The sequence below is a fragment of the Varanus komodoensis genome, unplaced genomic scaffold, assembly GCF_004798865.1.
Source record: "Varanus komodoensis strain SLA01 unplaced genomic scaffold, ASM479886v1 scaffold15, whole genome shotgun sequence".
NCBI classification, from domain to species: domain Eukaryota; kingdom Metazoa; phylum Chordata; class Lepidosauria; order Squamata; family Varanidae; genus Varanus; species Varanus komodoensis.
In genome coordinates, this window is record NW_025335440.1 from 28,403,615 (window position 1) to 28,421,696 (window position 18,082).

General features: G+C 35.5%; 1 protein-coding gene across 11 annotated transcripts in view; it reads left to right on the forward strand.

Moving 5' to 3' along the window:
* The window catches only part of AKAP9 (A-kinase anchoring protein 9), a 124,967-nt gene that overhangs the window by 73,746 nt on the left and 33,139 nt on the right, over window positions 1-18,082 (forward strand). For 7 of the 11 annotated variants that reach the window (XR_006414209.1, XM_044425110.1, XM_044425111.1 and 4 more), the window contains 8 exons: window positions 3,047-3,209; window positions 7,605-7,817; window positions 10,630-10,668; window positions 12,124-12,356; window positions 13,308-13,427; window positions 15,818-15,994; window positions 16,112-16,216; window positions 17,832-17,984. Coding sequence is in view for 10 of the 11 variants with exons in the window: in XM_044425110.1 (XP_044281045.1) it covers window positions 3,047-3,209; window positions 7,605-7,817; window positions 10,630-10,668; window positions 12,124-12,356; window positions 13,308-13,427; window positions 15,818-15,994; window positions 16,112-16,216; window positions 17,832-17,984 (1,203 nt within the window). In the remaining variant the exon portion in view is untranslated. The remainder of the gene's footprint in view (window positions 1-3,046; window positions 3,210-7,604; window positions 7,818-10,629; window positions 10,669-12,123; window positions 12,357-13,307; window positions 13,428-15,817; window positions 15,995-16,111; window positions 16,217-17,831; window positions 17,985-18,082) is intronic. The other 4 variants (XM_044425115.1, XM_044425117.1, XM_044425112.1 and 1 more) reach the window with 4 other exon arrangements.

The window sequence follows — 18,082 nt, forward strand, 5'->3', positions numbered from 1 at the left end:
ATAGAAGTCTTCCTCGGAATGCCTGATGGCTGTTAAACATTAAAAGTCTGAATATAACGCCTATAGAGTAGCTCCTGTTGATGGTTCAAAATGAAGTTAGAGAATAATCAGAACAATTAGGTCATTGCTTGATGCGGCTGCTTTATAAAAATGTTCTTTTTAAAAATGCAGAAAAGTATCTAGTAGTCTTGGAACTTTTTAATCGCTTCCAAGTATTCTGTTTCTGAGCTCTGACTTGGATTTTGAATCTTGTTGAGCAAGGTTTATTGTGGGTGTGTTAATTCAAATTCCATCTGCCTGTGTACCTGTAGTAAAGAAATTAAACCACTCCCACTGTCCTGACTTCTTCCTCAACACTGAGAGACAGCCTTTTGCTTTGCACGATAAAGTTTTATCTGAGTTCAGAATACTTGCTCCTCTTGTTCATGAGTGTACTTCACTTTAATATACTATTGACTTGAATTCCATAGAGGTTTTTTTTTTTAATACTGGCAGCTGCTGTGGATTTTTGTTGTGATGGCTTGACTGCTTGCTGTAAGGTCTATGGTCTAATCAGGAAAATAATATCCTTTGTCTACGACGAAAGCCTGCCTCATGTTGACTTTCATTTTTATTTGAACTACTATTTTGAGCTTGGTTCTGTCGGAAGAAAAACTGTGCCTCTATATGGTCTGCAAATGCTGACTTTTTTAACTTGATATATACTGAGACTTCCCTGTACTAGTTGGTTACTCATCTGAGTTTTAATAGTTTCTGGCTCTCTGCAGCAGTCAAACAATCGGTGAACTACTTTGCCATTTCCCTAAGAATATTTAAAGCTATCGTAATCCAGGCAAATAATCTTACCTGATGACAGAGAGCAGCAGTACGTTATTCTGTAATGGATTCCTACCGTACATATTGGGCATCAAATATATTTAGAAACTTGAACTCAGAAAAAATCCAGGAAGAAGATAGTTATGAAGTTGAATCTCGTATACCTTTACCATATCCTTTTCCTTTCACTGACCAGTTGGATGAAAATAACTCTGTAGTTGTCAACACTTCAATTGTTCATGTTAGCTACAAGAAAAATAGACATAAATTAAACATTGTGTCAAAGATTTCTTTTCCCACTCCTCCATATTCAGTAAGTATGAATGAACTTGAAAAATTTACTTTGGGTTTCTCTCTCTTTCTCATCTCACATAGCTGTCAGATTGTAATGAGGAAAGCTTTGATAAATTTTGCAAACTTTTCTTAAATTACTGACGTGCAGTGGAACTAAATGTAGAATGTTGTTGTTATAAACAGACTCAGATGTAACATATTCCAGGTAGCTATGTTGTTTTACTGTTTTCCACATACCTAAACACACAAGGGTTGTATACCTGAATTCTAGATTTTTAGACAGATATTTAACATTTAATGTTTAATTTTACTCATTATGAATAATTTTAATTATTTAATGTAATACCCATTTTAACCCTGAATATATGTTTCTGCTTGCCCTCTTACTAGACAACAGAAAATATATGACAGAATGATGATCAAATATGCTCTTTGGGCAAAGCTTTTCATATATTGCTTTAATGGTGATAGAAACTGTAGCAATTTAATTTCTAATTTAGCTTTAATGTATAGTGGAATGAAATCTACCATTATTTTCTGGTAAGAAACTTTAAGCAAATATTTACATAAAGTATAATATGGTCGCTGTAGTGTGTATCTGAACTTTTCTGATAGGCTAAACATAGATGAGTGCTATTTATCAAAAGAAAGGGAAATATTTAGTATTATAAATGTTCATTTGTATTCACACAGTTGAACTGAAACCTTTAGTTCTGCAACATGGGGTGAGGTTCTAACTATATATATCTTTAGATTTACTGATGGGATACCTTTTTTAGCTGACCATGGTGCTTCTGTGCAATGCTTTTATCCTGCAGTAACCCTGCCTCAGTCATAACGTTTTCTGTGTGCTCTACTTTTGCACCTGTTTATCCACTGCTTTTTCTTTTTTTCTTTTCCCAAATAATCCATCAAGGAGAAAAAAACTAATTATACACAGTGTTTTCACAGGTGGAGCAGTGTTAAATGGTTGCAGTGTTGCTTCATTAATATCAAAATACGGTTCAATATAGGATGCTTTTCTTGAAAAAAGCCACACACAATTAGAAGCATAGTATTACAGGACATATAATTTGAATATATTACTGAAAGGCAACATTAACCATACTTGGGTGTGGTTTCTTTTGTTTTCTGATCTAAAATAAATATCTATCATTTTGTAATCTGAGTACTATATGAAAAGCTAGCAACCTTAAACTGTCCTCACCAGCTAGTTTGAACATTTTTCACTTAAGTGAGATATAAAAAAGGCAATTCTTAAAAAAGTTAATCTTATTTTTACTCCATGATTGCAGCAATGTTATTTATCCAATATCCAGTGTTATAAGCAATCTTAGATCTGAATAAACTTGTAGGATTTATTGTTTTACTGTGATTCTTTGAACTTTGAACTGAGTGAGTTCTGTTTCTGTTTTACACATGAATATTAATCTGCAGTAGGTCTTCGGTTATCTAAGAAAAATAGAAAGCATGCATACTTCTCATGATGTAAAATTATTACTTGGAACATGAAGTCAGCTCTTCCACATTTTTCTTCTTTTATCATGTTAAATTTGTTGGAAAATATAATATATGCAATGTGTATTGAAGACTGCATTAAGTCCTGGAAAGTTTGGGTTTAATTTTTTAAAAGCTGGTCTTAAGTTGACAAAAACTAGGAAGTCTCATGTTCCGGTACTTGGACACGGATATAGTCATGTGACAGTGTGATTCATTGTATTGCATTGAGCAATTATTTGCTTATCTTGTTAACCACATTATGTGGGAGCAATAAAGTTCTGATCTAACAGCCTTGAATGTAATTGAAAAGGCTTATAAACCTTATTTATTTTTTACAACATAAAAACTTTTAAAATGCACTTAAAACTTTTAGTATTTAAATTTTAAATACTAAAAAAATAGTATTTTAACTTTTAAAATTCTCTTAATCCCATAGCTCAAACATGCAAAAGTTGCACAGACAGAATTGATGCGAGAGTCCTTTAAACAGGAGCAAGAAGTCACTGAATTACTCAAAAGTCAGGAAGAATTACAAGAGCGATTTGATGAAGAGGTTAAAGTTAGAGAGCAGTTGGCATTGGAACTCAGCAAAGCAGAGAGTGAGTAATGATTCGTCTGCTATATAAGTCTTTACACCATTACAGATTAATTCTCTTCCTTTTGTTAGAATGTATATCAGCATAACAGATTAAAAAGCAACAACTTTGGTATTCACCTGTATTCTTAACAAAATTTCAGTTAGTTATGGATGAATTATCCTTTTTTTCAGTGATAGAGAAAAGGAGGTTGCAAGTAAATAGAAAAGGAAATTAATGCAAAATCACTTTGAAAGAAAGAAATGCAGCTGTAATGAGAGAGACAGAGAGCAGAAATGAAGAACAATTTGCATAACTGAATGTCTTGTCCAAAAGGTTAGGGGGAAATACTAACATTGTTAACATTGTTAAGTGGAAGAAAAATATCAGTGACCAGGTAACCTCTTTCTCCTTAACTGCACTTCAAAGTAAGCTAAGATGAGGTTTTTTTTTTCCTTGAAAGACCATCAGTATCATTCCTGTGTTCCTATAATGGTTAGCAGCATTCACTCAAGTTTTTTCTTCTTTTTTTCTATTCTTTTTCTTTTTTCTTTTGGCTAGAGGAAGCTGCACAATGAGGATTTTAATGGTTAGTTCTACCCTGACAAGTTTTTATAGAGTATTCTACCAGCTTTAATTTCAATTTGCATGCCACTGTATGAACTGTAAATTTTAAGATTAAAGGATTCAGAACCATGTGAAATAAGTAATGCGCTCTGTTCTCATAACATCAGACTGTGTACATAATTCAGAATATGAAACCTGTATAACAGGTTTCTATAGTAACTGACATCCTACCACCTGTTGTACATATTCTTTCAGTAGATGCTGTAGAATCAAATGCTCAGATTATTTTTGGGGGGAAAAAATTCTCCCAGAAGGCATACAATGAAAAGCAGAAGAGCAGGAACCAAAGTTAACTTCACACAACTGCATTAAATCTAGTTACGAAGCAGACATATTATAACCTAAGTCATTTTTCAAACACATGTTAGCCTTGTAAAAAAATCCCCTCACGTGATTGCAAACTTTTGAATGAGTCAGCAGGGGATTGGGTCATGGGTGAATGCATACTTAGTTTTGAAATCAGAAGACCCACACTGCATTGAATGATCCATAAGCTTGTTCATATATACCCTCCTTTTAAAATGCTACATATTGCCATTTAATTGATTCTGTCAAATCTAAAACTAGGTTCTTACGTTGTATTCCACCCAAAATAAATTATTTTCATGTGTAAACAACTGTATTTTTCTTGAACAGTTGTCATTTCTTAAACATTTTGAATTTGTTGAATTGTCTTTGAAAGTATTTTGTGTTGTGTTGGGCAATAGCAATAAGGGTATTTTCATTAGTTCAGACAAACGCCATAAGAAGGCTGAAATCCAAATATATTCTTTAAGGAATAAGTTCAGTTGAATTTAGTACGACTTTTGGAGGAGAGGCAAATATTTTATTTATTTATTTATTAAAACATTTTTATGCCGCCCCATTCACCGAAGCCTCGGGGCGGCTTACAACACTAGATGTATAGGGTTTGCTATAAGGGCACAATCTTGTACATGTTTAGATGTGGTTGTGTATTACCATCCTAATTAAGAAGTTGCACAAGTGTAATACACAATCATTTGTACAACCACACTTTCCCAAATGTAAGTTTATTTGGATTCTTCTCTTATGCATTGTGTGGAACGTAGTTTCAACTATTACAATTTCATTTGTGCTGCTGAAATAAAGTTACTTAAGGTAGCATCAGCAATGTTATCAGACCGAGACATAAAGCTGATCTTGGTAAAATCTATTGGAATTTATTTATTTATTTATTTATTTATTTATTTATTTATTTTGACCTTAAGATCAGCAAAAATTATAAATTGCTACTTCCTAAGTACAGCATGTCTGCCATTACAGCAGTGCACACCTCTGTAACTCGGTTTTGATTATTGTAAACATTATAACAAGTCGATTTGTCCAAAAGACAGAATAAAGCCACAATGACTACATTACTGTTCCAATATATTATTTCTGCAAATTTTCCATGAAGAAATGATACCCTCTGTTCTGACATAACTAAAAGATCTCCATACATTTTAAGCACTGTCACTGGCTACAGTTGTAAAGTACATGCATAATTTACAAGAGTAGTGCATTTTTTCCTGCTTTTCCAGTGGTAATTCACTAAAAATGCCACAATCACATCTGTGATTTCTGCAGTTTGCTTTTTATATGATGGTCTCAATCTAGAACAAGTGTACTGCATTACAGTCTGCTGTGTTAATCTGCATGCAGGTAAATTTTGGGTATAATTGCTGCTTGAGGAGGAAAAGTTGGTTACATTCTCTAACTTTGCAGTGTACAGTATTCACAGTCCAGTGTTTTTTATACAGGAATGAATATAAATACGAAGAGGAATTGTGGGTGGTATTTAATACTGTCATTCTGCTTGGGCAAAGCTTTTATTGCTTGCAGAAATCCCATGTTATGAAAATATCTTCAAGTTAGCAAAGCAATTTCAATAGTTGCCTAAATCTTAGTCTGCTTCATGCATCCTTGTGCAGACCATTTGCTCTAGCCCTTTATACATGTATAGGCCTGTTCCATTACGTGCCTTAGCAGCTTTTTCCTGAGCTGTGACCCAGGCAGAGGGCTCTTTAACCGCATCCATGAACAGCACCTGAAATTCTCATCATTCCCCCCATGTACGTCAGTTGCTCACTCATGTGATTAAGTCAAACGAAAGCAAACAGGAGTGACTAGTTGCTATACATAAGTAGAGTGCTCTCCTGAAACCACTAAAACTATCAAAGAGGGAGTTAAGGGAAGCTTTTGCCTTTGTTTTAGTTTGGGTGGGGTGTGTCTGGGTGGAAAAAGAGCTGTTCACCCTGTAGCCTTAGCTCATTTAAAAGTAGGTGTTGTGGCAGGTCAGTATTTTCTTATTTGGAGTAGTGGTTCAACTGTTAGTGACTGGTAGATTTTTCCTGGAAAAGAGTCTTTATGCTAGGAAGGGATCAGAACTCAAATTTTCTTCTCCTATATTGCAATTTTGAATTTTCTGATGGTCTAAAAGGCTTTTTAAAAATCAGACAAAAAGGGTTCTGTGAGCTGTACATGTTCCATTCATTTAGCCTAAGTCCCCACCCTCCCACTATCATCAGCAAAACAAAAAACAGTGGATTGCAACTTGAAGGTACTAAAAAGGAAGTTTGTGATACAGCATGGGCATCAACTGTCCAAATGATTTTTAAAAATTCCCTGGGCTGAAGCAGGCCTTTGGGCATGCCTAAAGTAATTATTTGGATCCCAGCTGAGTACTGGAGTGTAATTTTTCTAATACTAAAATGAATTCTACCTTAGAACGGGGGAAATCAGTTGTAGCGCAGTGTGGAGAAGATCAAATAATGATACCAGTGTTTCATATGTTTAGCTCGTATGTGTACTTGTGGTAAATGTGTTCTTGTGGCTTAAACAAATGTGTTTTCGCCCAGATTTGGATTATAATGGCTTTTGAGTTTTGGTTCATTTTGGTATGATGCAATGTCTTTATGTCTATAAATCTGTATGTTATAGTCTTAAGAAACACTTTTAGAGACTGCTACCGTTGAAGTGTCATACTGTGTTCATCTATGAAACAATCAGCTTAATTTGTGAAGGCTAACTGAAATATTTTATACAGATTCCACTATACTATATAGTCTCAAGAGGTTCTGCAGGGGACAAGATAGAAAAGCTTTTAATTAATTAATTAACAAACTAATCTGAACTAAATTCTATATTAGAAAACATAGGCTTTTTTTTTAAATGGTTAACACAACCATGATGTATTAAACTGTTGAAGTTGCATTTATCATAGCCATGTTTGAAACACACATTGTAAGAGTTTTTGAAATATAGCTCATTTTGATCTGTACCATATGCATTTATCACTTTTGGCAAAATCTTTTAGTATTGTCATTAAGGCTGTTATTACTTTTGTATTGTAACAAGTAAAGTGAAAAAAATCTATTAAACAACTGGAAATTAAACCTGTATATTAAAAATCTTGAAGAGTAATCAGATTAATAGAACCCATGCTAAGATTGTCTTGATACTTTTGTCTAAGACAAAGACGTTTTGATACATAATTTTAAGAAGGAAGATCCCTGATCAGTAAAACAAATCACTTGGGGCACATTCCTATGTTTTTCTCACATTGTCTTGCCCCACTTGCTTTCAGCCTGTACAGAAAGAACTGTGCCAGCTTCCTTCCACCCCAAGACTGTGTCATTGTGTCTTGGAGGGGGAAAGGGGCTGGGGCTACTGAGTTGCACTGCCCCAGCTTCCTATCTTTTTCTTTCTTGGCCCTAAATCTAGATTCAATATTTCAGTATTTACTTGGAAATTTACCAGGCTTGATTTTAAGAATTTCTGTTCTTCTTATAGATCTTATTGATAGCTATACAGATGAAAAATCATTTCTGGAAAAGCAAATCCAGGAAAAAACAGATGCAATTGACCATCTTGAACAAGAACTACTTTGTACAGGTAACAAATTACAGGAACTAGAGGCTGAGAGGCAGCAGCTTCAGGAAGAGAAGGAATTACTCTTCAGGCAAAAGGATGCTATGAATGCTGATGCAGGACCAGTGGAACAACGTATGTATTTCCCAGTCTTCCAAAGACATCTGTCTAATTTTGCCGGTTACTATCTGTAGATTTTCATCCATTTTTGTGGTACTGTACTGTTTTGGGTTGGATTGGGGTTTCGGTTCATCTGGGTAGCTGCCCTTTGTTAGACAGGATCTTTCAGACTTTTCAAAACTGATCTACATTGTCAAGATTGATCAGTTTTCTATAGGCAGAGAAAATGTGCAGCACACTAGAGTGCCAGACCATTTGAACAGACAATTTCAGATGATTACACAGAGAGCAATCCTTGTATTTCAGGTGACATAAATAATATCATATGGGGGAATTCTTTAACAAGCCACAGTATAGCCACTGATATTTAGTGGAAACAGGGAATCACTCAACCTTGCTTTTCTTTTCATATTTTGCCAGAGTAGCATGAGGTAGTAACAATTTACTTATCTGAATTACTCTTAGTAGCATTCTCAATCAGCTTCAGGCTAGAATTTTTTCTGGAACTTATTGTCTGCGGAATGGAGTTTCTGAGCAATCTCCCTAAAGGTTTTGTTTTGTTTTTTGGAAGACCATTTTTACTTAATTGGATGCATGCTTAGTTAAGCCAACTTTATTGATGGGACTGAATTCACCTTAATGCAGACACAGAAACAATAGCTGTCACCTTCTGTTAACCAAACAATCAAAATTTTAATACAGAAGTGGATGTTACACTTAAGACATGCTACCAGAGGACTGAGTTATACCTCTGCCAGCTTCCAATCTGGAATCTAACCACCCAGTTTCTGATCTTAGAGAACTCCTTTATCATTTCTTGGTAACTTAGCTGACAGGACATTGAGAAATATGATTTTAATTGAATGTCCCTAGGTCATAACAAGTTGCTTCAGTTTATTTTACCAAGAAGATAAGTCTATTAAAATACACACAGAATACAGGATTTCAGTTGGAGAAATAAACAATTAAAGCATTGTTTCTGGCTCACTATTCTTGCTTTTATTTAACATAACATGCAGATGTTTATAGCTTATTTCATGCCAGAAGAATGAAAAACAATAGAAATCTTGGATCCTCTCTATCTCTCTTTATAGCAAGGTACAGCATGGCATTAATCAAACTCTAGCCTGATGACTGAAGGCTTAAATTCCTAAAAAGTTATTATTGACACAGGAGGATGTATACATATACCCAAATAAAGCTCTGAAATTGGCCCTTTAGTATCCAGAAAAGGATACAGTATTTATTATAATTATACCCTGCCTTTTTTCCTTCCAAGGATATCAAGGCAGCTTACATAATTCTCCTCCTGCTCTCAGTTTATCCTCACAACAACAACCTTGTCAGGTAGGTTGGGCTGAGTGTCTGCAGCTGGCCCAAAGTCACCCAGTTCGCTCCATGGCTAAGTGGGGACTCGAACCCAGATCTCCTGAGTCATGGCCATGCACTCTTCACCACCACATCAGGTTGACTCTATACAATAGAGCAGGAAGACTGAGATGGTTACCTTGTTGAAGACATTATACAAGTCAAGCCTTCCTGGTTATCAGAAGCAAAAGCTGGGAGCAAACAGTAGTTTCATATAGTTGGACCTGTTAGAAATGGAGGCAGTTTCAGCCAACAGAGATGCAATTATAGATTATTATAACCAGTGAATGTAATACTAGATATTCCTGGATATCTGTCCAGGATATTATTGTGTGATACTCTGCCCAGACTTAGTTAAATAGATGCAAGACAATGACACTCAGAGTGTTTTACATTATAATATCCTTGTGAGATAATTTAGTCTCACTAATGACATTTGTCAGAAGTCACCCAGTTAGTTTGATAGGGTAGCTAAGGATTCCCTTACCTAAGTTCAATAGTGTAACCACAAGACAACCACTGAACTATTTAGGTCAAATGTAAAAATGGAAAAATAATACGTTTATTTATGATCAGTGAAGTCTCCATGTCTATAGGAAAATACGTATGTGACGTATGCTAAACAAAGTGCCAGTTCATTGGATGCTTGCCAAAATTTGGTGAAGATTATATAGGATGAGTCTAAATTTTATTTCTGCATAGCAGTGTTAATATAGCCATGTTTTCAGAATGAAACTGCATGGAAAGCAACATCTTAAAAAATTAATCACACAAGGTTGTATATATGTCTTCTGGTGGATGACTTGTGGACAGAAAGAAAAGAACACTTTCTGATGTCTTTAACTCTTTGCTCAACCAGTATTTGCCTTCATAAAAACGAATTAATGTTTTGATTCTTTTTACAATATGAGGATGAAATTATATTCTAAGCCTGCAGTCCTTTGTATTCTTACCTGACAGTAAGTCCCATTGATTTTGCGAGGTCTTACATTGGATTGCACTGTAAAGCTGTTTGTATAAGAATGTATGCTAAATGGCTGGTTTACATACTATGTAAAATGTTAGTTTTTAAAAATTGCCAAAGAAACCATTTTAAAAGGCAATTGCAAACAATTCAGTTATTTTAAACAAGTGTAGTATACAAAAGCATTAGTAATATCTGATTTTCTTGTTATTTGGTAGCAGGTTTGTTATTCTGAATTTATAACGGAACACCTGTGTGTGGGTGGTCACAAAAGTTTCTAGAAAAAGAAATGTTTTCCACATTGAAATGATAGGAAAATGTATAACTGTCATACTTAACAAATTAATGGCATATTTCTTACATCATTAGGCATTTTCACTGAACTCTGCATTCTGTCTTCAGCTTCATTTTTCTCCTGTAGTATTTATTACATCTTGAGAAAACTATAGATGGCATGTGAATTACTTTGCTTCTTGTTTTTTTCTGTTCTCCTAGGCCTAGTAGATGCTGCAGTCGATGCAGCTTCCCAAGCAGGTGTGTTTGTATATTGCATGGCCAATCTTTTGTTGGGTGGCAAATTTAATACTGACACTTACTAATCATGGTATCTCTTTGGGCTTTCACCTTACTCACATTAACATTTACTGGCCTGCAGCTTTAATACTGTATTTCATGCTCACAACTTTCTTTTTAATGACAATAGCTCACAATTTCTAAGTACTATATATTAGTAAAGTGCTTTTAAAAGCAGACTCAAGTAATAACCATCATCTTAGTCACATAATGATTTATCAGTTCAGTCAGTACCCTTTGTTTTAAAACTACAAATAGTTTGGTGGATTACACATTTGCCAGATATGACTTCTGTATTGACATGTGATGTTTAAGCAAGCAAACATGATGTAAGATGATGGTACCCAAAGATTTGTTTCATGTAGTCCAAAAAAATGTATGTTACTGGGTAACCTTTCTTTCATTTTTCTTTCATTTACATGACAAAGACTCTGATCACCCATTGTTATCATTTAAAGCCAATAATGGATTTATGACTGTAACATATATTTATATGCTACAAGTGAAATATGTTATAAATCCCATGTTTTGGCATCTCTTGTGGCTGTGTACCTAGCATTAGATGCTCACATCAATGATGTGAGATTTGGCATAGCATGCCCCTCCATTTGCAGCTTCAGTAGTGTAAGCTGCAGGTAATGGACTGCAGGTGAACAGACCACAGTGCACCTCTGTTCCACCTCTTTTCCATCAGTGCAGCCACAGTTAGCAGGAGGAATGGTATAGGCACAGAAGCATTTAATATGATCTTAAGAATCTAATTTTACTGGAGTAGTGTGGGAAGGAGACCTGCTGTAGCAGCTCCCATTTTACTGTAAGCCCTAGCTTTTTCCCAAATCATGAAAGAATATTTTTAATGGAGTTGGAAGAGAGGGGACATAAGACAAAATTAGTTGCAAGTAGGGTTCTAATTGTAATTCACCAGGTGAAGGTCTAACATATTTTTACATTAAAAGCTGCCATTTGTTGGAAAATTTTTGTTGACTTAGATCAGTCCATTGGATGAGAAATAAATTGAAATTTAATGCTTTATCCGCAGTGTTCAGTAAATGTGTATGTACTTGCTGTCTGTAAGGATGATCTATAGATAATTAACCAATTAATTCAGTGTGTTTGGTAAAGAAAGCTAAGAGTATTTTGGCCTTTTTTTCTTGCAGTTGTATTACTTTTGTGGCATCTCCCCCTTTTTATTGAGAGATACTACATTATTCTGGGAAAAATCCAGACCTATTTCCATCCATTTTTACATGACTATACAGTCTTGGGAGTAGGTTTGCTCTGATAGGTGAAGATAGCTAGGTGTTCTATTGTATTGTTTTTATGTACTTTTGTAACCTGTTCAGATTCCTTACCATCTATTTGGCGGTATGTAAATAAGTAAATAAATCTAAAACAATGGATGCCTTTATAAAACAGAGCTGTTGGCAGAAACAGAGAAACTAATGAAAGAAAAAATAGAAGTACAGCGGCAAGCTGAAAAAGAATATCACTGCCTTCAGAAGCAGGTGAAGGCACTGGAAACTGATATAGAGGAGCAGGTCAACCGGTTTTTGGAACTAGAACAAGAAAAGAATGCAGAACTAATGGATCTAAGGCAGCAGAACCAAGCTCTGGAGAAACAGCTTGAGAAAACCAAAAAATTTCTGGATGTAAGTATGAGATTGGTTGCAAATTTATCTGGTCAACTGAAACGAGAGAGATAAGTCTGTAATTAAAACTATGCATTTAGAAATTATTTTCTGTAAAATGTGACAAATCTAGACAAAATAATAGACAAAAATTATATCTGGCCTTATAAACCTACTTTGGGAGAGCATGAAATTGCCCCCAATACCTTCTGAAAAGTAATTTGTAATCTTACAAATATGTTGGAGGATAACTTACAATTTTACAGAGATGTAATTTTTTCTGACATAATGCTGAAGTTGGCTGCATTTATGTATTTATTGAAGTAACTAATTTGATTTGTCTCCTGGTTTCTGGTTGCAGTAGAACCAGAAATTCTGGTCAGTACTCTAACCAGCTGAACAATATAAAAGGCCTAAAAAATAATTGATGACTATTCTACTTTTGTTGGATGTTTGCAATTTTTGAAATATATTTGCATGCCAGATGCAATACATTTGTGCATTTGTATTTATTTGTTTATAAATATATCAAGCATCAGCTCTGCCATAAATATGCAGACAAGAACAGGTGTGCTAAATATCTGTGTTCTTCTTGTGGTCTCTGAGCTTCACACATGTGGGCAATGGGTGGGAGGCTCTGCCATTTAGCACAAGGCCTAGATTGGAAGACATTTCTATAGCTCAGTGTCATGGAGTGGGCGGAAGCCCCCCCCCCCCAGGCCCCAGGATATATTAGAAGTTTTGGAGACATGTTTTGGGCAGCTAGCATAAAATTCTAACTGTGCTGTGAGAAGCTACTTCTGTAATATATAATAAATATAATACTTTATGCTTAGACCTGACACATCACAGTGCTGTTTGCTATCTATCCGTAACAGATATCTAATAATAAAACTAAAGCATGATAGCTTTCATTAATTTTACAGTTTGTTTAAATATTTGCTGTAAGAAATGTAATGGTTTACATTTCAGGAACAGGCAATTGATAGGGAGCATGAGAGAGATGTGTTCCAACAAGAGATACAAAAACTTGAGCAACAGCTTAAAATTCCACAAAGGTTTCAGCCCATCAGTGAACAGCAAAACAAAGAGGTAAGAAATGGATTTTTAAAAAAGGCACGAGTATTTCTGTTGAAAATTTTGGTAATGCTAGAAAAAAACCAGACTTAATATCGATGCAGTTCACATGTCTTGATAGCAATACCCAACTGGTTTAACTCAGGAGTTGCTGGAATGCATGAGCCATTCGTGATTTCAGTTAAAAGCCTAAGAATGGCCTGTACTTCAGTTGTTTCAGGATATCCAAACCTGAAGCCAGAGTTAACCCAACAATTGGCCATAGTGCATACATGGCTCATGGACTCCACTAGTCTCTGGTAACTCCTGTGTTAAACAGTGCAGAAATCGCCATGTCAACTAGGTCGCTGCCTGCATTCGGATAATCATCCAAGGCTTATGAAACCAAGAATAACCACCTTGACCATATGAGGCTTCTGCATCCTTACCCACTCCCATTACATGCTAGCTTTGGCTAAAATAACCTTGCTTATATTAAGCTATAGGTTCCCATTATATCTGAATTATAGGACCCTGTCTTAATGTGGTTAACAAACCAGAGAAATAAATTTTGGAATAAGCTAATGTCTGCAGTCCTTTATACACTTACTCAGAAGTAAATTCTGTTGAACAAAATTGACTTGCTTCCAAATAGATGTGCATACAGTTGGGCTGCACACTATTTTAAACATTTTCTTTATATTTATGTGCAGCTCTATTGCCTGCTAACTAGCATGGTTTTTTAGAACCAATGGCCACAGTCCACAGAAAGTTTGCCTCATGGAATTTTTAATTTATACATCCAACTACTTTTCCAAATCAAAGTAGTTGGAAACTCAGTTTGCAGATTGGAGCAGAGGCAGTGAAGGAATAGAGTACAAAGTAAAATGTGATGCTAGAAGCCTTTTGACTTGCCTAAAAGAGCTCTTTGGAATCTGCTAACCAAGATATTCCGTTCTGTCACTGAAAGTTAAATTGCTCCCAGTAAAGCTTGCTGTTATATTGAAATGGTTAGACACTAAACCCCCAACAAAACATCTAATGCTTGCAGAAGTAACAGATAATTGATTTTAGATTTTTGATTGGAGCCATAATTTGATAAAGTACTTTATAAGACATAGTAAGGTGCAGTTGTGCAAAATGTTGCCCAGTAATTTTTGTAAAGTAGTACCTATATAACTGAAGAAATTATTAAAGCTTACTATAGAGAAGTAAGCAATTATATTGGCTTCTATGGAAAAAAATGGACTTCAATAAGAAAGAAGTGCTTTTTCTGGAAAAATTACATGCCATTACATAAAACTGTAGGTGTCCTTACTGAAGATGGGTAAGGAAAGGGCAGTGTATTTACTAAAGTGTATATATATTTCTTAACCCTTATATGGTTTTCTTCCCTCCCTCCCTCTCTCTTTCTGTCTTAATATGGCCAATACTTTTCTGTATGACATAGCTGACATGATTTTCATTTTAGACAAATTCAGAGGGATGGCCATGTTTCAAATTTCATGATGCCCTGAAGCTTTTTATATTTTTATTGAAACTAAAAATGAAATGGGCTCTAGTTTGTGAACTAGAGCCCATTTCATAAGATGTACGAATCCATAGTTGATGCCATATATTTGCACATATGAATGGGGGCTGGTAGTACAAACCATGAAGTGATATGATAGATACAGGATGTGACATTTCTGTACAAAGCTCAGCATATATGGCCATTTATAACAGCAAGAATTCATGGCTTTCAGAGTCTAGTGTGGATCCTTCCCTCACTCCTTTATATCTTTCCATCAGTCAATATATAAACTGCTGGCTGAGGATAAGACTTTGTGCATCTGAAGTGTATTCTAGGTTATGCCAAAAAAATTTAAGGCCTAGCAAATTTGTTAGAGCTTTATAACTCACTCTTTTGTTAATGTTTTAATGTATGTTTGTGAAATAGCATCCTATTTAATTTTGCAGGGTTGAGCCTTCAGGTAATTTCTGTTTATGCAGTTTGTACTGGAAGCTCTCCATAAATGTTCTACAGAGAAGTGTTTTATGATCTGTTTTTCCTCTTCTGAGCGAATTCAATCTATTTATTTTAGCCAAAATTTCTAGTTCCATTAAAACTGAATTTACCATCTTAATATGGTGGCAGCCAATTTCTTCTTTTTCCTTCCAACATGCTATTCTGCTTCTTCCAGCTTTATTGCCTTTATTTTCTGAGTATTTTCTTTTGGTTACATCAGACATTGACACTTTCTTCTTGTTTCCTCATTCCTCTTTCTCTTCCACTCAATTTAACTTCACTAGCTTTCATAGTAAATTTGTATTTAAGTGTATGGCCTACATTAGAGTATACTTTCAAAAACCATTGAAAAGGTTTATCATCTCTCATATCTAAACTTAAAGAGATTTGAAATACCATTCCTGCCTATTGTCACCAGGTTGAACAATTAACAAATCACCTCAAAGAAAAAACAGACAGATGCAGTGAGCTTTTGCTCTCTAAGGAGCAACTTCAGAGAGATGTGCAAGAACGGAATGAAGAAATTGAGAAATTAGAGTGCAGAATCAGAGAACTGGAACAAGCTTTAATGATCAGTGCAGACAGTTTACAAAAGGTATTTTAATGTGGACAATATTAATGTCTTAATTCATTATCGGCACAGCATTGTTTTATTTAGTAATTGAAAAATTGTGAATTAAAGAAGCGTGATAGCAATTTACTTATTTTAAAGGTGGAGGAAAGAAAGCAATTTGGCTCAACAACAATAAGGGGAGAATTACCCCTAGAAGCACAGCTGCAGGCTGAGCAAGAAGCCGTAGACAGGAAAGAAAAGGAGGTAGAGTATTCCTTTCAGTGATTCAGATACTTTTAATATTGTGTGTAAGTCTTTTGAATTCAACATAATATGATGCACAGTACAAAGAGATCAGCCTAGAGTCATGTAGCTTTATTATATGAATCTGGCTTCCTTCTACCTATCTGATATAGGGCCTGGACAGGCATGTTAAGCCTATAAGAGGAGATTCTCCTTGGGCAATGCCATAGGCCTGCCTGAGATGAATAAAAGCATCACATCTATTACAAATGCATGGCTATCAAAAGCGTGGCAACCCAAAGGAAAAGACAGGGCATGATAATGCATAGATATTGTTTATATTTAAGCTAACCCATGTATTAACCCACTGATGAAAGCTGTGTTTTGCTGCCCTGGGGGTATACCCCACAACCACATGGCTGGAATAGATATCTTTATCCCCTAAGGGTTACAGATTATCTTTCACACTTGCCACTTGGAAAACTTATGTCCCTACCAACTTTAAAGCACCACTGGTGGTACAAAGCCTATGGCTTTTCCAGCTTCACCAATACTCCCATCAGACCCATCCACCAGGCCTAGCAATTACAGAACGTCATCCTAAGACAGTTTTCATTTCAGTACTCCAACACTGACTTCCACAACAGATGTACAGCCGTCCACACTTTCTTGAAGGGCATGTTGTTTTTTAAGATTATACTAGGCACCTTTTTAGGCCTATATTACTGCAGCTCTGGACACTTTTCTTGACTACAATGGTGCCCTAACCCTTCCATTTAAAAAAAACACTACATTTTAAATGGTTTGAAATAGTTTTCTTTTGGTATTTAAAAACTGTGGGTTCAAAAGAGTCATGCAGTGTGTTGGAGCTGAAAACCGACTTCCGTTTTCTAATCAATCATTTGTCCTTTGCTATACTTCCCATGGCAGCCATTTGGTAGTGGTGTGAGGACAGTTTCTCAGATGTGTTCACAGCCCTGTTTGGTCTCTGCCAAACAGAGAACTGCATTTTGATAGTCTTCTGTAATAGTGTCTGAAGCAGAACATCAGCATTAGCTGCTAGTTTCCATAATGTTGTGGAGGCAAGCAGTGGTCTCTGACTTTTTCTACCCATGTTGTTCATATACTGCTAGAATGCTCACTCTTTACCCCCACTGTTGTCCTTCTCTGAAGCCAAGAAAATGTATGATTTTCTTGTTGGTCACTTATCCCCAATGGATAGATTTGAGCCAAATGTTTCAAGGTCAGGTTCAGTAGCTAGTAGCAGACAGACTCTCAGCATTTGCAAGGAACACTGTGACCTAGCTGGTGATGAAATGCAGCACCCCCAAATATATGACTTCTTCACCTCTACTTGTCCTGGCATTAACTGTCTGAATGTCAACATGCACTGAATACCTGGTACTACATCTCTTCCTCCTTGGGCTAAGAATGAAGGAGTAGAACAAATTCATACATACTCCCTTACTTTTTCAGATTCATTGTAAATTTGGGTGGATTTTTGTAATATTTAAAGCTAGACATTAAATGCAGAATTTTATTTCTGAAAATAATTTTGGTCCTAGTTCTGGTGAACAACAGTTTATTTTGCTTATTTAAAAGAAAGTATCCCTTGCCACTTATTTTGGATATACAGATCATAAATCTTGAAGAACAGTTAGAGCAGTTCCGTGAGGAACTAGAAAACAAAAATGAAGAAGTACAACAGTTGCATATGCAATTAGAAATCCAACGAAAAGAATCCACTACCCAACTACAAGAACTTGAGCAAGAGAATAAATTCTTCAAGGTAATGATTTGGAAGGGAAATTTGTGTTTTCCTTCATTTTCCCCATTTTCCCCTGCAAATCATGAGATTTTAAACTTCTGATACATCCCTGCTTCTTT